Here is a 20,091-nt window from a genome sequence, read left to right as displayed (position 1 = left end):
AAAAATAATGGCCTACAGTACCTATATATAATTATCGGCAATACTATTATGAACAGGGTGTTTCAGAACTATGGGATCAACCTTTAAGGGTTATTCAGTGCAACTGTAAAAAAACATTTGAGTATAGGGACCCATGTCTGGAAAAGTGTCACTACAGCATTACAGCCCTAAGATGCATTGCTTGAATAGGATTTAAAGCATTTCATTATTGCCTTTTGTAATTGATACAAATGTTAGAGAAAATATCAAACAAGGGAGCTACACACATGTAGTAAATGACTCTTTTTTGCAAAATAAATAGAGAGCTGAACAAATACTGAGAGCACACACCCCAAAACATATCTCAGATATGAGACTCAATAAGAGCATGGTAGGCAATTTTAGCCACATCAAGTCCCTATGCTCTTTATAAGTAAGTCTTCATTCTTAATAATAATAAAGTTACCTGTTGTGCCAGCAAAATATGATATAGTGGCAACATCAATAACAAAATAAGGATCATCTTCTTCGACCAAAAATGAAATTGGAATTAGACAATTTTGTGGGTTCCGGATTTTCAAGACATGTCTCTCAGGTGTTGCCTCACAAATTTTAAACAGTTCTGCCTCTATGAGCTTATAATCCATATCGGAATGGATGGTCAGGATCTTATCAATGGGCTCTGGATCTTCTAAAAGGGAAGTTTAAACAGGAGTTTTCTGGAAAATATGGAGTGAAGAAATGTTAACTTGCCTGACAAGTCAAAATGTCGGATTTTTAGTTTTATTTCTTTTTTGGTAAAATCCATTATTGTGGTAAGTATAAATTAAATAATATTGAATTGTTTTCACTCAACTGCAGGGTCAATGAAAATCATACACAATCTTGACATTGATCAGCTGGTGATGAGTCCACTGTTGTCAAATTATTTTAAATTACATACTGGAGCTTGAGTAGTGGGATTAGTTGGGTATAGATAATAGTGTAACCTTGTATGTAAGTATTGAGTTTTGTTTTGAAATATGATGTAAATTTTAAAAACTACTAAAAATTGGTAAAAATGACTTTTGTTCCACTGTCTATGGAATAAAGTCATTTTTACATTGTTCCATAGAAAGTAGCTTTTGGAGGCAAAGAGCTGTTAATGTAAACTAGATCAAATCAGGGGGCGCTGATGTCAAGTTCCCTACATCAGTTTCAGTTTTTAGAAGAAGCTAAAAACTCTGTCAGTATTAGATAGAAACTAACTTTCTAGGAGTTTCATATAGAAACTAAAAAAATGTAATATTAAGAACCAAACTTAGAAAAATTTTATTAAATTTTTTAAGAGTTGGTATTAAGATAAGTTATAAAAACGATGACGTAATTGCATAAGTACTTTAATATTAATCATATCCTCGAATTGAAAAATCATCGTGAGATGTATGTATGATAAGAAGATACTGATTAATAGCAGTGGTGGAGGAATCAGGTAGAAAGCGATATAGTTGCTCTCTTTTTATACTAAAAATTAAGAAACATAAACATGGACAAAGCTAATAACATTATAGGTCCCAGATGAATAATGATAGGGCTTTCCCAAGGAGCGCAATACTATTTAACATCTATACAATCCATATAATAAGACAAGAACAGAGGGAGTTCAATTGTGAGAGTATGCGGATGACTTTTGTATAATAGGAGAGGGATATGACTTAACCCAGATAATAAAAAAAACTAAAAAATAAATTTATACTCAAACTATAGCCAAAAACTATGATGAATTAAACTTTAAAATATCTATACCTTTAGCCCAAGAAAACATGACATTCCCAGAGGAATCCATTACAGGGATTAAGTCATACAGGACAAAATATCAAACACAGCTTAAAGGGCAACAAATGCAATGAAAGCAGTTTCGGGGGTATGGTAGGGAGGAGATTCCCTGACTACTCAATATATAAAGGCAAACAGTTAAATGATCCAATGATTATGAAGTCCAATGATGATCCAATGATCATGATACATAGAACTAAACAACACACAGTTGCTCTCCCACTTTAGGAGAGCTTTGGGCTACAATCCTGATAATCCATTCACGATTTGAAGGGTTTTTTCCCTTACTTGAACGTAGACCAAAGCGTTCGATTGACACCGATAAGTGGTTTCATTAATTATTGTGTTAGTCCAGGCAGTTGAGTCTATTTTTATTTCATTGAAAACATAAAAATTGCTTCAAACCCCTGGAATAAATTAATTTTTTTTTCCAGGCAGTTGAATTAATTTCCCTTGTTTTCCCCATGGAACCTCAATAAAAAAAAGTTCTTTCATGCCTTTGAGACTGAAAATTTTCCATGGACCAAGATCTAGACTTTACCATTGAATTCGTGTGAAATAAATTGTGTAAAAAGAATACAATGTTGATGAAATTATTCTGATTTTTAAGGCAATTTTGAAATCTTATGAACGCCTTAAGTCAAACAAAAACTTATCTTACTTATTCGTACTTCATACATAAAGTAGAAGTAGAAAATGACAAAATTATATCCATGATCAAACAGTAAAGAGATATGGATAAAAGAACTAGAATTATAGGAACAGAGACCAGTCATACTTTTAAGGAAGAACTACATCAGTATGAAGAAAATATCCAAAATCATAAAATCGTTCCTTGCTTCAAATGCGATGATCAGATTATGTCAATACCTGTAGTCAATATGGAACTCAAAAAGGGAAAACTGAATATGAGACAAAAATTAATCGAAGAAATTAATAAGAAATTCAAAAAATTTTATCTCATATAAATGGTTTTATCGACAGGCAGAATTTGAAGTCTACTGCCCTCAAGAAGGCTCATAAATTCTCCTCAAGGTTATCAGATAATACCGAAATATATACGGCAGGAAGTGTAGTCCACAATGCAATAACGTATTGCCTGGAAAAAGATATCAAGAAATGCATCGTATTTTTAAACTAAGAAAATAAAATAAAAAAAAATCACCTTAGATAATATAAGGACAGACCTCGACCATATCTCATATTTAACAAAAAAAAATTGTATTAGACGCAAATTATAATTATATTCAAAAAATATATATAGTCTGGATTCCAGAAGAAAAAATTAATAAGTGCCTTATCCAATCAACCTGGACATACAAGACATGCTAGCGATTATATCAGAAATTTATTTATTTATTGAATTTACGGAAAAACCCCATTAAATGTTCTAAAATTATTAACAGTAGTAGTAATCATATAATATAAAGTAGTCAATTCAAAATAAGTGAACACTAAAAATAAGAAACCATATAACAACACTATTACCAAGCTAACAACTTATCACAAAGCAAGAGATCTTTTCACCCGATTGATAGTGAAATTATAAATGTCAATATCAGGCTGCTTATTTAGAAAACTCATATACGGATCTGAAACATTAAATGTTATACAATTTAAAAGACATGGAAAATCAATATCACTATGTACAAGTTTGATGAGGAACAATGCACAACAGGCCTCCCTATGACTGGCAAATGTTAACAGAGTCAGATGATTTTCAATAAAATCGTAGTCATGGTTAACCATGGCAATACGAGACAATGTCTCAAAAATGTATGTTGAACTCTTTCAAGAGTGTTAATATGAATCTGGTGATATCAAAGAACAGTGTTCTAAGACTGATCTGACCGGAGAACAATAAACGAGTCTGGTTGCCTCAACTGAGAGATGATTACGATTTCTAATAATAAAACCCAGCAACTTGGAAACCCTCATGGCCACATTGTTAATATTATCCATAAAAGCCAACCTCTCATCAGCTTTTCTATCTAACTGTCCTGCTTAAAATTTAACTAAGACTTACATGACAATCTTCATAAGTACTGAAATTATTATAAAACATATTTCAGTAACAGCTTATCAAAAAGTATCTACATCATGTGTTCCACATCAAAACATGATAGTCATAACTGATCCAAAAAGTATAGGAAGCATTTACGAACATTGCGAAAAAACAGTTTTTTTTTATATTTCGCTTGAAGTTCATGTGTTGTAGAGTTAAGAAATTTATCAAAAAGATATTTCGGACTTTGAGACATAACAATTTTATAAGTAAGCGTTGACGATACACCAAATATCTTTCTTCTAGATTTAACCACTTAGATACTTCAAATCGCGACAGATTTTTTGCAAATTTAAGGCAAACATTTTGAAGTTTTTGCAAACTCTGTTTTTCCTTTTGATTAAGTGCTGGGCAGTACAGAACATCACAGTTAGAAAAATTAGACAGTACTAATAAGTCACACTGATTTATATGCAAGAGTTTTAATTTACTAATAATATAGCTCCTTGAAGTAATTTAGATACATGGCTTTCAAATTTTAGTTCCCTATCCATCCAAACACCCACCGTTCATGTAGAACTCCTGTTTCAAGTCCACATAATCAGATGATTTAAGTCCAATACAAACTCTTCGGTTTCTACCTGTTAGGTAATTTTTAATAAGTTGGACAGCAGCATGTTTACGCACATACCAAAATGTCCCAAGTTTATAGTACAAGATTTCTTTATCGAAGGTGTCGAAGGCCTTGCTATAATCTAAAAGACCTAAAAACGTCATTATACACATGCAGAACAGCAGTGGTGGTACTATGACCGGTTCGAAAAACGGATTTTGTTATTGGCAGTACGCTTTTTTGCTCCACATATGATTTTACTTGATCTATCATAACTCTCTCAAGAATTTTTTTTTAAAGATGGGAGAATACTAATTGGACGATAATGGCTCACTAGGATCATTAACTTTAGGAATAGGGATAATACCTGTCATTTTCCAGAAGCTAGGGAATTTGTTGGATTTTAACGACGTATTACTCAGATAGCACCTAATATCCCTGGAATATGCCATCTATATCTCATTTGAAAGAATATATATGCCTAACATATCCCACAAATATATCAAATGTCGGCCGGGTTTAACAGATATACAAAGTATTCAATTTCCATATCTGTGAAATATTCCAGCTGCATTGCATTTTCAAAATTTCGTTTTTGGAAAGTAGTGTCACCATTTATCATCGAACATATATTTCATGTTTGCACTTAAAAATATCGTTACGGATAGACTCACCCCTGGATAAAAATATGGTAGTTATTTCAACCTCTATGACTGCTATTCCATACAGTATTTTTCCAAATTGTTATAATTCTTATCAAGAGATATGCCTAGGATATATATTATAGAAGATATTCCTGGCATATGTTTTATGGTGACCTTGGATATCTATTGAATATTCCTAGCATATGCCAAGTCAGATATAAATATTTTTGGCAGATATGCCAATTAGATATCCTGGGCAAATGTATGCAATTTACTTATACTGTCTGGGTAATATTTCGTGTTCTGTAATAAGTAAAATATGGAGTTATTAAAAATAACATTTTAGAGCATTTTGCTAATAATTTTATCAATTATTATCATCATTAACATAGCCGAATTTAAAGGAATCCAAGGCCTGGCCATTATTTGGATATTCCTGATTTAAAAGAGTATTAAAACTAGTAGAATCTGTAACTTTAGGTAAGCTTTTAATAAAATATTAATTTAATTTATTACAAAAATTATCATCCAATATTTTGAGGTCACCCTTAAGACTACCATTAATATTTAGCATTTGAAGCATTTTCCCAAAGCCTTTGGGATCCGTTCCAAACTTCAGATGAAGACATGCTAATATAAAGTCTCTTAACTCTCGATGTTCACCTAAAGAAAATTCGGTGTTGAGCTTTTTATTTTTACTTTGCTTTTAACCGTAGCTTCATCATAAATCCTATATTACCTTCCCAACTCTAAGTTAACCATTTCCAAGAACCCTTTATCAAAAATAATATCGCATTGCAAAAATCTTGTTTCGTGTTCAGATAAATTCAAGTTACAACTTTCAAACCCAACAATTCCAAAATATATATTGTTTATTAAAAATCCATAAACCTGACAATAAAATGAGACCAATCTACACTATAGCATCCAACTTACAAGAGTTTTAATCTTCTCCCAAAAATGCTTACATCGTTAGCGAAACACTTCTCGAAAACAAAATAAAAAGTTTTGATTAGTGATTTGAGCGTCACACCAAAGGTTCCAACCATAGCACTATCTAATCCTTTGTTTAAAAAAATTATAATAAAAGAGAACCATATAACAAGAAAGTTTTTTTTTAATAATGAATCAAAGAGGGATTCCCGCATGAAGGACCATAGGCCTATTAAGTTTGCATACCATCCATAAATAATCGGAGTAAAAACAAATTATTTTTGTGCATCGCACACACTACACATCGGTTAATTTCTTTAATGAACGTCGAGATTATGGTTAATCTTAAATTATTTATAAATTAAAGATTTCAGAGCCGTACAGAGTGTACTTTTTAAAAAAATGGGCTTTATTGGGGGAGCGGGAAAAGAACTGCGTACAAACGAGTGAAAACAGAGCTTCCTAGTCAAATTTAAAATGTCCGATTGGTGCGACATTAAAAAATATAATTATATTAAATTGTTTACTTGTCGTACGCCCCTGTGTTTTGGTAATAGCGAGCAAATGATTGTAATATTAGCAAATACAGAAAATACTCAACAAATAACACCGGAGTATTAAAATAAAACAGATTGTTTGGCCGCGATCGTATCATCTCTTCCACGCACACGACCGCGAAACTTATACCTGAGTAAGAGCAAACGTAAGTGTTTTCTATCAATATCAATAATTAAATTGTAATTTAAAACATTGCATGAGGTTATATTGAGTAATATCTCGCAACCTGAGTTGTGAATTAAGAGCAACCGATTGCAGTGAATTTTTTTAAAGTGAATTTAACCAGTGAAATTATTCTTTAAAAAAATTGTGTTAACTTCCGAAGGTCAGGGGAATAGGAAAACATTATAAGAGTACAGTTATGATGGGAGTGTATGATTTAACGATAACGGAATGATTCATTACCTGTTACCGCGTGTAGTTTGGATTTTTATATATGGCTGTTTTTTTTTCAGGTGAAGAGATCTGCACCGGCCCATACTTCTACTGGTATGTTAATTATGAAAATAAGTCATTTACTCCCTCATTTTTAAATATTAAATTAGATTGTATATATTTTTTTTAAACACGACTCTAGTATAATTTATTCCTTATTCTAAACAGGTTTTTTGCTTTCTATGAATTTTAATTATGATCTTTGTTTAATTACATTATTTATTATATTTAAGTCAATATTTCCTCTTGATCTCTGTGGGCAGATATATTCGTACAAATTGGATGAAATTATCCATAAATGCACATTTCCCAGCAAATCTATTTTATAGTTATAATATCAATAAGGTCTAATTATAGTTATATTATTAATCTTCGTCAATAGAAATTAGATTAGATTAGATATAAATGTATACAGCAAAAAGATAATTTTATAACGCCCATTGCTAACTAAAGCCAATACTTAAAAAAAAATAAGGTATTATTGTGCCATATTGTGATTTTGAAATACTTCTCCCTCTACTTCTGATTTAATTTTTTTTCCAGATATGAAATCTATATATATTTGTCATTTCATATTGCGGATGCCATTTTTAAGTAATTTAACAGAGTATACATATATTTATTTTATTATTTTAATACATATTTTATAGTTGGGATCAGAACAGTAGGCCTACTTCAAACAATCTCAACAGATAACAATCGTAGGCGGATGGTAAAGCCAAGGCTTTATTTAACTAATTACAATAAATAATTCAATTTTTAGCATTTGATAATGACACAATGCTATCAGTTTAATTATTACTTAAGTTTTGTTATACATTTTACACAATAGGACAAGATTATTTAAATGACATAAGGTTTTAATTCCTACACATATAATTCACGCTATAGATGTTAAATATCTAGTTTGGCTATTGGTAAATGGCATGTCTTACTTTAATTAAGCGTTCTTTCTTTAGATACAAATAATTAAATAATAATTAATTTTTTTTGCAGGAATGAGACAGGAATAAAAAATCAAGCATGAGTAACGAGACGTTCCTTGATGAGACTTTGTTCGAATCTTTGGACCAGTTTTGCGGATCGCCATTTTGGGTATGTAGATATATACATTCATACATAAATCATTAATCCAGGGTGCCAGGAAGAGCATTTTTAAAAATGTCCTATTTATTTTAGAATTCAACGTTAACATGGCACACCCTTGATCCCGAATTTACGCCATGTTTCGAAAAAACGGTCCTGGTATGGATCCCTTGCCTATTTCTTTGGGTATTTTCCCCATTGGAAATGCACTACCAAAAGGCCAGTCCGAACAAATATATCCCATGGAACTGGAAGAATTCCTTGAAGTTATTAATAAATGCGTTAATTTGCGCCCTATGTCTTAGTGATTTTATCACTAACTCGGGTAATGATGTGCTGGTTAAAGTCGACATTTACCAGCCTTTATGCCGACTAGTGACCTTTGTAAGTAAAAATTCTATTTAATTAACAAATTTTTTCATATATTTTATAACGGTAATAATTACATAAAGTTGCTGATTTTTATCTTATTTTATAAAATTAATAGATATTAGATAAATTTATGAAATCACCTAATCAGGTTTTAAGTATGTAGCATCCTTGACAAAAGTACAACATGTAGATAAATTTTTATATATTTTTTAAATTATAATATCTGCAATGCCAAACGATAATCCCTTAAGGAGATACAGGATGAATGAGAAAGATGTTCATTCTAAAATTTATTTTAAGTGATGAATTTCAATGAGACCTTCATGAACATCTTTCTTTTTAACCAATCACTCCACTTGAAAAAAGTGTCTTAACACCATATAAGACTTCACTTCAATATATGCCTGTGAGGTATACATATTTTATCACATTCAAACACACCATGTTCATTAATTACGATTTATTGTAATTCTTTTAAGGGTTTAGCATGGGTTCTTGCCTACAGAAACAAAGTCCATGGAGTGATGACCTCCGGAACGTTATTCCTATTTTGGTTGTTATCCTGTATATGTGGTGCCCCCCAGTTTAGAACTTTGGTCAGGGCAGCTCGCAGTGACACCATAGAAGACTACTATGAATATCTTAGCTTCATCATCTATTATCCTTTGGCGATAGCTATGTTGCTGCTAAACTGTTTTGGAGAGGGCATACCTAAGATTTATCCTTATGGAAAACTAGAGAAAAAGAGCCCTGAAATGGAATCGAGTTTTTTGAACAGAGTGACCTATTGCTTTTTTGATCCAATGATGTACAAGGGTTGGAAAAATCCACTAGAGATGAAGGATATGTGGGATTTGAAGCCTGAGGACTCTGCTAGCGCGCTGGTACCTGTTTTTGAGAGCAGGTTTGCTAAAAAAGTGGAACAAAATAAAAGGTATAATAACTTATCGGCATTTCTTCGTATACAGTACTATAAATCATTTTTTTTAGGAAATTCTTGGCTAAACAAGGAGGTAATGCAAGAAAAGTGTCTTTCAAATCAAACCACGGTTCAGTGACCGGTTCTGACCCAACCTTAAAGCCCAAACCAGTGTCACTTATCCCAGTTTTATGGAGTTGTGTATACCCTACTTTTATAATGGGCGCGAGTTTAAGATTGATCAACGATGTAGTTCAGTTCGCCAATCCTACGTTTTTAGGGTAAGTATTATGTAGTGCGAAGAAATTGATAAATAGAGATCAAATATTGTTCTTACTCTATAAGTTTAACTTACTTTTGAATAATAAATAGCCCCATTTTGAATACTTAAATGAGTGCTTGAAGTTCAAACATTGTACTTGGAGACCACTACTCGTAATCGCATAAATTCCTCAAATTCAATAGCCTATTGATCCATGATATATACTTTGAAATAAAATCATATCAGATGGAACTGAATTTCGAAGCTTTTATCGGTGAAAAATATTATTTTTAAGTGTGTTGTTTTTTGTGGGCCCAACAGTTTTTATGCTTCATGCTAAGGGTCAAATAAAACACAGGTTTTAAATTGTAATATTGCAGATGTTTTGGCCTATAATCGGTCATTTTCAGTGGATATAAATAGGGCTAATTAAAATTATAATATTATTAGTGTTTTTTTTTTGAACTTTGAAAATGATATATAAATAATGGTCTTTTTGGAACCAATAAAAGATTTAATTATAATAATGACTGATAATACAATTATTGAATAAAATGCGGATGATCTTCTTTATTACCAGTGATATATGTGTTAAAATCTCGTTCTTAAGCTAAACTGGCCCTAAGCAGCATTTAAAATACATGATGTTTGTTTTTCACACCAATTTTTATATTTATACTATGACAACAAACAGCACACAATTTGAATATATGTTCTTCTTTGTGATTGTCAAAATTATCAATTATTATTCTAAGGGAGTATTGCGAATAGTAGTCCTCATGTATTAAAATGCTTGTAGCGCCATAACCTTTAAAACAACTATATTAATTAATAACTAGTTAACCTAAAAAAGTTTTGATAATCACGTGACCTGAAAACCTAGTATTTCGAATATTTGCAAAAAAAATATAATTATACCCTAAGTGAACCTCAAATACCAAATTGCCTTTAAATCGGGCAAATAACGAAAAAGTTGAAAAATAATAATAATAATTCCACATAAAATAATAATACATTAAATCCCGATTACATTTTTTTATCATTAGGACCCTTGTATAGACCACTGTGTCGCATGAATATTGTAATAATACACGGTAAATTCTAAAACGTCAAAACTTTGTCGAATTATCGCGGCTAAAAAAACACGATTTGGTAAAAGATATGTACATATTCGGATTATCCAGAGTCTCTTGAATAATTCCGTACTAATTCCTGAAAGTTTCGAGCTATTTTAAGCATTTTATCAATGAAATTAGGAACCAAGTCCGAGCCGATTCATCCACTTTGACGCCAAGTTGTCACAATCGACCATTTTCAGACGATGTTTTAGGGTATAAAAAAAGGTTTTTACCCTTTGATTTTAGGTACATGGTAAAATTGTAGAAAGCTTTAGGAATAGATTAACATCAATTCTAGCCCAATTCCAATCGGTTTTATTAGTTAAATTTCGATTATATAAAGGGTCTTTTTTCGTCGTTTCCGTTGCCATGGGTTGCTTTGAGAGCCAGTGTGCAGGGTGATTTTTAGCGATGTTTCGCGCTTGGTACTTGTTTGGTTAAAAATTACATTTAGGATACTTGCAAAAGTGGTGAAAAAACAAAATTTTAGTATGTTATAGTAAGATGAATGGCGCATTTGCTCGATTGGTGTTGGTTCATCTATGAACTACAGGGTACCCACAATTAATTTCCAAAGTAAAAAAATATTCAAAAATTCATAACTCAAAAACGGTTTTACCTAGAGTGTTCACCCTGTATAAATGATAGCGTTAAACTTGAGACGCCATTTTATTTAAAAAGAATGCGGGTTTAATTAATCCAAATGAAATATTTTTAAATTTTGCACCATAAAAATTTTACACAAAAAAAAACTAAAAAAATTATTTTTTTTTTTTATTTCTTAATAAAATTTGTCAAGTGTATGAGGCGCACATATCTTTTGTGAGTCATTATTTCCGGAAAGATACCGTATAACCGTGATAGAAGGGGCTAAAATATCACACATGTCTGAAACTTTAGAGGTTAAAAAAAATACTTCCCGCATGCTAAGAATAAACAAAAACTATACCGAACTGTCTCACATGAACTCTAATCGATCCGTAAAGTTTCATAATATTCAATGAACCGTTGCCACCTGTATTGAATTCTCGATGAGAAATTTTTTTTTGACTTCGGAGACGCCCTTGTCCTAAACAAAAAACTAAATAAAAAATTGTATATAATCAGGTTGTAGTCCCATATTTCTAGATTATAAAAAAGTAAACTTCGTTTCTCTGTCCCAAATACCAACAAAGTTATAAGCAGTTTTGCTCCTGCGGGAGACCTTGATCATTTAACTACACCTGAATTTTTGCTCATACAAATAACACAAAATAAAGCTTTTTCTACGTCTATCAAATAAAAAACAGATACACAAACATAAAAAGTTTGTTAACAGAAACTAATTTACTAAGTGTGAAACAACAAATTCTATATAACACAACTATTTTCATTTACAAAACAATACATGGCCTAGCTCCTCAACTAGAAAATTATACATTTGTTAAATAAATTCATAGTTATGAAACAAGGTCAAAAAATAATTTTTATATACAAAAGTAAATACTAACTATCGCAAAATAATCTTTACTATAATGGTCTTAAATATTACAACACATTATCAAATAGTATTAAAAACTGTGAAACATTAAAAAGATTTCGTAGACTATGTAAACTACATGTTCTAAAACGGTACACATCAGAGTACAGCTTATCCTTTTTACTTTAAGTAATTGCAGTTTATCAATTTCATCTTATAATGTTTTCATTTTATCTAAATATTGTTGCTTATCTGTGACTTTAATAGAAGTTAGCATGCACTGAGATGTCCTTCGCATTTCTGTTATCTCTGCTTTGTTGACATTATTATCGCCTTATATTAAATAATTAATAATTTTAGTTACAATTCTATTACTACTCTGTATATTGATAAATAAGGGCATCACATTGAGCGAAATGAGAATATGATTGGGGGGTATAATCAAATTCTGACGTGTATACTGTTCATCTTTCTCAAAAGCATACTGTAATAAATTAGCAAGATATTTGGAGAGACTGTATAGCGAAACACATAAAAAAAAGACATTTTGAAAAAAACACTATTTGTGCCTTTTAGGATTTTTATTATTTCAAAATCAAATTTAAGAGAGTGGGACAGTATTTTATTTATTTTGTATAATATTAGTAGGATTTTAAAAAGCCAATTTGTTTGCGCTAAAAAATCACCTTTTGTCAAGGCAACGGGTGTATTTCCTTTATTTGCTCTTTTAAAATTTTATTATATACTCAATTTTTAAAGTTTCATCACTAAATTGGTCTAAAATATATTCCGCACCTATAATATATTGTTCTAAAGGACTTTCTCCCCAAGACTTAAAATATGTTGCACATCATCAGGAAACTGAGTACAGTAGTGTTATTTTTAAGATGATATGTATTTGAAACTAGTAAATGTTTTTTCATATTATGTTAAAAATAAAAGACACCAATAATTTTATAATTTTAGTTCCCATTATTTGTATCTATTGTGATACCCTGACTATGGCCTAATCAAGATTTTATTTATTATTTTTCTCCAGCTTGATCATTGGATTTATTGGATCAGACGAGCCAGCCTGGAAAGGAGCATTGTACGCCGTAACCATGTTCTTAGTGGCTTGTTTCATGACCTTTATAAACAGCGTGCACTTCGATCGTCTCTTCGTTGTTGGGTTACGTGCTAGGACTGTTTTGGTTTCAGCCATATACAGAAAAGCCCTTAGGATTTCCAATGCGGCACGTAAAGACAAAACTGTGGGAGAAATCGTTAACCTGATGTCGGTTGACGCACAGAAGTTCCAAGAGCTGGTCATGTTCGTCAACTTCTTATGGTCTGCCCCCATAAGCATCATCTTGGCCATCTCCCTTTTATATCAAGAATTAGGAGTTGCTGTCTTTGCAGGTAAACTACCATCATTTTAAACCTTTTTTTAGACAACAAATTTAAATATTTTTTCCATTTTAGGTCTTGGTACTATGATCCTCTTGATTCCCTTAAACACTGTAATAATTAACAGGTCAAGGAGGTTACAAGTAAGACAAATGAAATTTAAAGATGAAAGAACCAAAGTGATGAATGAGGTCCTAGCGGGGATGAAAGTGCTTAAACTGTACGCGTGGGAGGAGAGTTTCGAAAAACAAATCAGCGCCATAAGAAACAAAGAAATCACCACTTTAAAGAAATCTGCCTACTTGAACGCGGGAAGTCAGTTTATCTGGAATTGTGCTCCATTCATGGTTAGTCCGACCTCACCGGTGCCAAATTAATAATAATAAAATCGTTTATATTTTTTAGATCTCTTGTGCAACTTTCGCGACCTACGTCCTTATAGATGAAAAGAACGTTCTCGATCCTTCTAAAGCATTCGTATCTCTATCCCTGTTGAACTTACTCAGACTTCCCATGTCAATGTTGCCAAACGTTATCAACCAAGTCGTCCAAACATGGGTGTCCGTTGGCAGATTGAACTCTTTTCTTAATGCTGAAGAATTGGAACCGTATATTACGCATGAGCCATCAAATGGTAAGCATTGTCAATATGCCTAACTTACCAATTTCACATAAACTTCTCCTAGATCCTGTTCTCATCGAAAATGGAACGTTTACGTGGGGGGATGAGCCTACTCTTCAAAACATTAACTTGAGAGTACCTAAAAATAGCCTTACAGCTATAGTAGGAGCTGTAGGATCGGGAAAAAGCAGCTTGATCAGTGCCACTTTGGGTGAAATGGATAAAATATCTGGTAAAGTGAACACCTGGGGTTCTGTCGCTTATGTACCTCAACAGGCCTGGATTCAAAACGCAACCGTGCAAGATAACATTCTTTTTGGAAAGCCTTTTGATAAACTTAAGTAAGTATCAAAAATGTGGATGATACAATAGAGTAATTTCATTCTTATTAATAGATACAACAAGGTAATTGAAGCATGTGCCTTAAAGTCAGATTTTGAAATGTTGGCCAATGGGGACCAAACAGAAATAGGTGAAAAAGGAATCAACTTATCAGGAGGGCAAAAGCAAAGGATCAGTTTGGCAAGAGCAGTTTACGCGGACTGTGATATTTACCTTCTAGATGACCCCTTAAGTGCCGTAGATTCCCATGTTGGAAAACACATTTTTGATCATTTGATAGGTAAATGACTAAACTGAAAGATTAACCCATGAATGACATAAAATATATCCACAGGTCCCAATGGAATGCTCAAAAACAAAACCAGAATTCTAGTAACTCATGCTATCACCTACCTGCCACAAACCGATAACATAGTCGTATTAAAAAAAGGAGAAGTTACAGAAAGTGGAAGTTATTTACAACTTTTGGAAACCAAGGGAGCCTTTGCAGAGTTCCTTCAACAGCATATCACTGAAGAAGTTCTCGATGAAGAAGGTGAATTTTCGTGTATATAAAATCTTACAGCTAGTTAAAATATATTTTTTAGTACTGGATGAACTTCAGGAACAATTAGAAAAGACCCCGATAGCTCAGGAATTAATTAAAACAATCTCAAGGCAAAGGTCAAGGATTTCAGAGTCAGGATCAGTTGGATCCCAACAAGGGATTAATGCAATTGGACGAACAGAATCAAGGGAAAGCTTAAGAAGTAATCGAAGTAGGAAACCCAGCATAGCACTTAGGAAGAGAAGTGTTGCTAAGTCTGTCAGCGGTAAAGAGGAACCAGGTACGTTTTTATTCTTTGGATTTTGACGAAAAAAGTTCAACATTTTTATTCCAGCCAAAAATGGAACGCCAAAGCCTGGTAGAGACAGAGGGAAACTAATTGAGGCAGAACGTGCTGAAAAAGGAAATGTGAAAATGGGAGTCTATTGGTACTACTTGAATGCGGTCGGTTTGTTGTTCTTATCAGGCACCGTTTTGTGGAGTTTATCTTTCCAAGGTAAATAAATATTGTTTAATATAATTTGGTCTAAGTAATTTATAGCTTGTGATTTCAAAATTCTTGTTTTAATTTATCAGGTTTTCAAATTGGTACCAACGTATGGCTCGGGAGATGGTCGGAAGATGACAGGATGTACCAAAATGGCACTCTTGACACTGGTCTTAGGGACATGTACCTTGGAGGCTATGGCGGTCTTGGTCTTGGACAAGCAGTCTCTATGTTGCTATGTGCTATGATTTTTGCAAAAGGTACAGAGTCTTTCTCAATATATTGACCCTCCCTCTACGGGGGTTATGTGAAAAGTAAACACAAAACTTTTGGGGTTAGACCTTCCATTTTTGAATCCTATGTCAAAAATTCTTTATCTCTTAGAATTAGCAAATTTTGATAGATGGTTAGTTTTTTCTTATGGAATATCTTATGTATGACCTCATAGTTAAAAAGAGCCGAATTTTCTGATTTCAAACATTTAGAAAATAAATGATTCAGAAGTCATTATCATTTTGCCGTTCTGTAAGATAAATGAATTAAGTAAATACAATAAAGACCTTTAATATCTTATTTATTTAAAGTTTAACTAAATTATATATATTTGAAATCAGAAACTTCGCCCCTTTTTAACTATGAAGTCATATACAGGGTATTCCATAAGAAAAAACTGACCATCTCTCAAAATTTCACATTTCTAAAAAAATTTCTTGACATATATGGGGAAAAACCCGGACATTGAATCCACAATATTACATTATTATTAATTTTATATGGTGTTATACCTACAGGTACAATGGAAGCTGCAGCCAAATTGCATAACCTCATGTTACACAATATAATGCGCCTACCGATGTCCTTCTTCGATACCACTCCCTCTGGACGTATTCTGAGTAGATTTTCCGGTGACGTAATCGGAATTGATATCCGATTGCCCATGGCTTTTAATGTGTTCATCAATAACTCCTTTAGGGTAAGTTGGACCACTATCATTAACCATAATTAAAAATGTATGTTTGCATCTTTAGGGCTTTATGAATATCTTGAAATAAATCAATTAAAATTAAATTCTTAAATCAGAACATGCTTTATTACCATAAAAGGCAAAGTATTACTAGATAAAATGTTCAACACTTAAAGAGTAACTAAATAGTGATTAAAAAGTACCAAAATCTAAGTAGTAGCACATAGGAATAAAATACAAAAAGGGGAAGATATTGAAACTAGCAAAATGCAATTTTTTCAATAAAATATCATATCACAGTAATTAAAGTTATCACCAGAAACGAAATTAAAAAGAAAAAATTAAATAAATCAAGATCAAAAACTTACACACAGTTATGGTTTACTCTCAATCATCCTCAACCTATTCAGTAAGAATATAAAATGTTTCCCTTTTAAGGACAAATCTTTTAAAGCAAATCAAATTAACTAATTGGAAGACAGTTCAAAATCTTAATAATTTCATCTGTACATTTACTTAATTAGTGCAAACAAACTTAAATTCCAATTATGTAGTTTTATGAAGGTTTAGAAAGAGGATGGCATATTTTACTTACTTTCAGGTTCTTGGTACAATAGGCGTTATTTGCTTTACGACCCCGCTGTTCATCGCTGTAATAATCCCTTTGTTGGCTCTATACATTTTCATTCAAAGGTACTACGTTGCTACCTCACGTCAGCTTAGGCGTATTGAATCAGTAACCAGATCCCCGATCTTCACGCACTTTAGTGAAACTGTCTCAGGCACCACAGTAATTAGAGCGTATGGACAAACTGAACGGTAATTAACATTTGTTTTAAATAAATAAGTTTCACACTTTTAAACAAATGTTTTTTTAGATTCACAACAGTTTCTGATGAAAGGGTGGACAAAAACCAAAAAGTCATTTATCCAAACAATACGTCCGGCAGATGGCTTGCGGTTAGATTAGAAATGATTGGAAACCTAATTATCTTGTTTGCTGCCTTACTTGCAGTTTTCAACACAACAGGTCTTAGTCCGGCTCTTGTCGGTCTTTCTGTCAGTTACTCCATGAATGTAAGTTTACAGCAATTTTTTCTAATATAAGTGACTCTATGGAACAATATTTTATAGATAACAAACACCTTGAATTTCTTGGTGCGTATGATCTCAGACGTAGAAACTACAATCGTAGCAGTAGAGCGTATGAAGGAGTATTCAGAAAAGCCTCAGGAGGCTTCTTGGGAAATTGCTTCTACAAAACCCTCACCTGAATGGCCAGAAAAGGGACAGGTGGAATTTAAAGATTACAGTGTAAGATACAGGTAATTTAAAATATAATTAATATTAAGAGTGTTTTTTTACAAAAAAAATATATTCTAGACCCGGCCTAGATCTTGTGCTTCAAAAAATCAACTTTAACGTCCACGGAGGTGAAAAAGTTGGTATTGTAGGAAGAACTGGTGCAGGAAAATCTAGTTTGACTTTATCACTATTCAGGTAAAAATACACCAACTAACTCACGACCCTTTTTATGCTAATAAACGCAATAATCTTTTAGAATCATTGAAGCAGCTGAGGGACAGATCCGCATTGATGGAAAAACTATTGGAGAGTTGGGACTTCATGACTTAAGGTCCAAACTAACAATCATTCCCCAGGATGCCGTTTTGTTTTCTGGTACATTAAGGATGAACTTAGATCCTTTCAATTTATATGCTGACCAAGATGTATGGAGTGCATTAGAATTGGCACATCTAAAAGAGTTTGTCAAAGGTATATATTCTCTAATATCACATATCATTTTAGAATTAGGCAGTGGTTAATGGTTTCCCCTTGAAGATTATCATTCTTATATCATAATAAAAACATAGTAAGGCTGATCCGGTTTCATATTATAGCATTTGCAATCATTTTAAATGTATTCCTTTGAGAGCAAATTTTTAATTTTATTCCAGGCAATTGAAGCCCTTAGAACTCATTGTTTTTTTTAATTTGGTTTGTTGAGTAATTGCTTATAATATTCCAGGGAATTTGAAATATTTTTTTATATCTTTCAAGCATTTGAAGTCCTTTGAGTACCTATTTTATGGAATTATTTATTTATTCCAGTAAGGTAAAGTAATTTGTTAATGTCAAGAAACAAAGTATTCATACAAGTCAAATATTTATATTACATATATAATACACTCTTTATCTACATGTAAGTAATTCAAATATTCAAGTTTAAAACTGAGATTAAAATTACAAAATTTCCGCAATTACAACACACAAACTTTAATTAACTAACATGACACAAAAGTAAAAAAAAGTGTCCAAAAAGTGTGGGTTGGAGGAACTCTTGTAAACTGTAAAAGGCTCTGAAGCATAATTCCTTCTCAACTGCATTAAAAGAGCTGTATGGCAATATGCGCTTATTAAATAATTTAACAGCTATAAACTCTGGTGGACTTTGGCACCTTAATAGACCACAATCAGATTTTACAATACTGCTTGATTGTTTGGTTTGATGGTTGTGAATATCACTATAAATTTAAAATGCATCTCATGATCTCTTAAATAAAGAACGCATGCCTTAACGTAAATTTACAGCAAGGTTGATATATTGAGTTTTATGAGTGCAGACCTGCAGTCATTCCTATACAGACTTACACTTAACCCAATTATTCTAGGTGCAGAAGCTGATCCACCCCAAGCTAAAATCACACACCCATATACTACCTGTATGAATATCCTATTTCAGTTTTGGATCCATATATAATCCCAGAAACTTTACCTCAGATGTATAACTAAAATCTTGAGTGTCTTTCGTTCAAACAATCTTTTTTGGGTCTTATTCTGGTTGGGTTTAAGTTTGTTAGCGTTAATCTAAGCAATTGAGGCCCTCAGGTTTATTAGACTAATTTCTATTTTAAATCTATTCCTTTTGGAGTAATTTTCAAGCTAAAATTTAAATTTCTCTTTCAGACTTAGCAGCTGGACTAAACCACAAGGTATCTGAAGGTGGAGAAAACTTATCGGTTGGTCAAAGACAACTTATATGCCTGGCAAGAGCCTTACTACGTAAAACAAAGATTTTGATCCTCGACGAAGCCACGGCAGCTGTAGACTTAGAAACTGATGATCTCATTCAAAAGACAATCAGAACTGCCTTTGCCGATTGTACTGTCCTGACAATTGCTCATAGATTGAACACCATCATAGACTCCGACAGAGTTTTAGTATTAGATAAGGGTCAAATAGCTGAGTTTGAAAGTCCGAATAAATTGTTAGAGAATAAAGAATCCATATTCTTTGGAATGTGCAAGGATGCAGGATTAGCATCTTAAAATTTAGTTCAATAAAACAGAGTAATGCATTTTGTAAATATAGGTTTTTATATAAAATGGAACAAATAATTCAAGAATATAAGTGGGATACTAAAAGCAGTGTTACCAGTGCGATGTGTGATGTGAGTCATTATAAATATATATTAGTTACTTAAGCAATGTTTATGTATTTTTGAGACGATGAATAAAAGTCTAAGTTTTAATGATAAAAAA

At 32.3% G+C, this 20,091-nt stretch overlaps 2 protein-coding genes across 5 annotated transcripts in view; one reads left to right on the top strand and one right to left on the bottom strand.

The window, feature by feature from the left end:
- LOC126748196 (uncharacterized) overlaps positions 1-1,184 on the bottom strand; it is a 4,142-nt gene extending 2,958 nt beyond the window's left edge. The window contains exons 1-2 of the mRNA XM_050457254.1: positions 733-1,184; positions 446-670 (exon numbers count right to left, since the gene is read on the bottom strand). Of these exons, the coding sequence (XP_050313211.1) occupies positions 446-670; positions 733-787 (280 nt within the window). The 5' untranslated portion in view covers positions 788-1,184. The remainder of the gene's footprint in view (positions 1-445; positions 671-732) is intronic.
- LOC126748193 (multidrug resistance-associated protein 1-like) lies at positions 959-20,091 on the top strand. Of its 4 annotated transcripts, none has more exons than XM_050457246.1 (22): positions 959-975; positions 7,003-7,036; positions 7,979-8,077; positions 8,162-8,452; positions 8,920-9,374; positions 9,431-9,640; positions 13,238-13,599; positions 13,663-13,934; positions 13,993-14,221; positions 14,274-14,550; positions 14,605-14,831; positions 14,886-15,086; positions 15,139-15,378; positions 15,433-15,594; positions 15,675-15,845; positions 16,377-16,558; positions 17,151-17,368; positions 17,428-17,626; positions 17,684-17,874; positions 17,933-18,049; positions 18,111-18,325; positions 19,517-20,091. In XM_050457246.1, exons 3-22 carry the CDS (start codon positions 8,006-8,008, stop codon positions 19,876-19,878), a joined length of 4,653 nt encoding a protein of 1,550 aa, XP_050313203.1. In that variant the 5' UTR covers positions 959-975; positions 7,003-7,036; positions 7,979-8,005; the 3' UTR covers positions 19,879-20,091. The 4 variants fall into 4 exon arrangements, with proteins under 4 accessions (XP_050313203.1, XP_050313202.1, XP_050313206.1 ...); XM_050457245.1 differs by lacking the exon at positions 959-975 and adding an exon at positions 6,563-6,692; XM_050457249.1 differs by lacking the exons at positions 959-975; positions 7,003-7,036 and adding an exon at positions 7,631-7,694.

This window comes from Anthonomus grandis, chromosome 22 (genome assembly GCF_022605725.1).
Source record: "Anthonomus grandis grandis chromosome 22, icAntGran1.3, whole genome shotgun sequence".
Taxonomy (NCBI): domain Eukaryota; kingdom Metazoa; phylum Arthropoda; class Insecta; order Coleoptera; family Curculionidae; genus Anthonomus; species Anthonomus grandis.
This window is presented reverse-complemented; position numbering and strand designations above follow the sequence as displayed.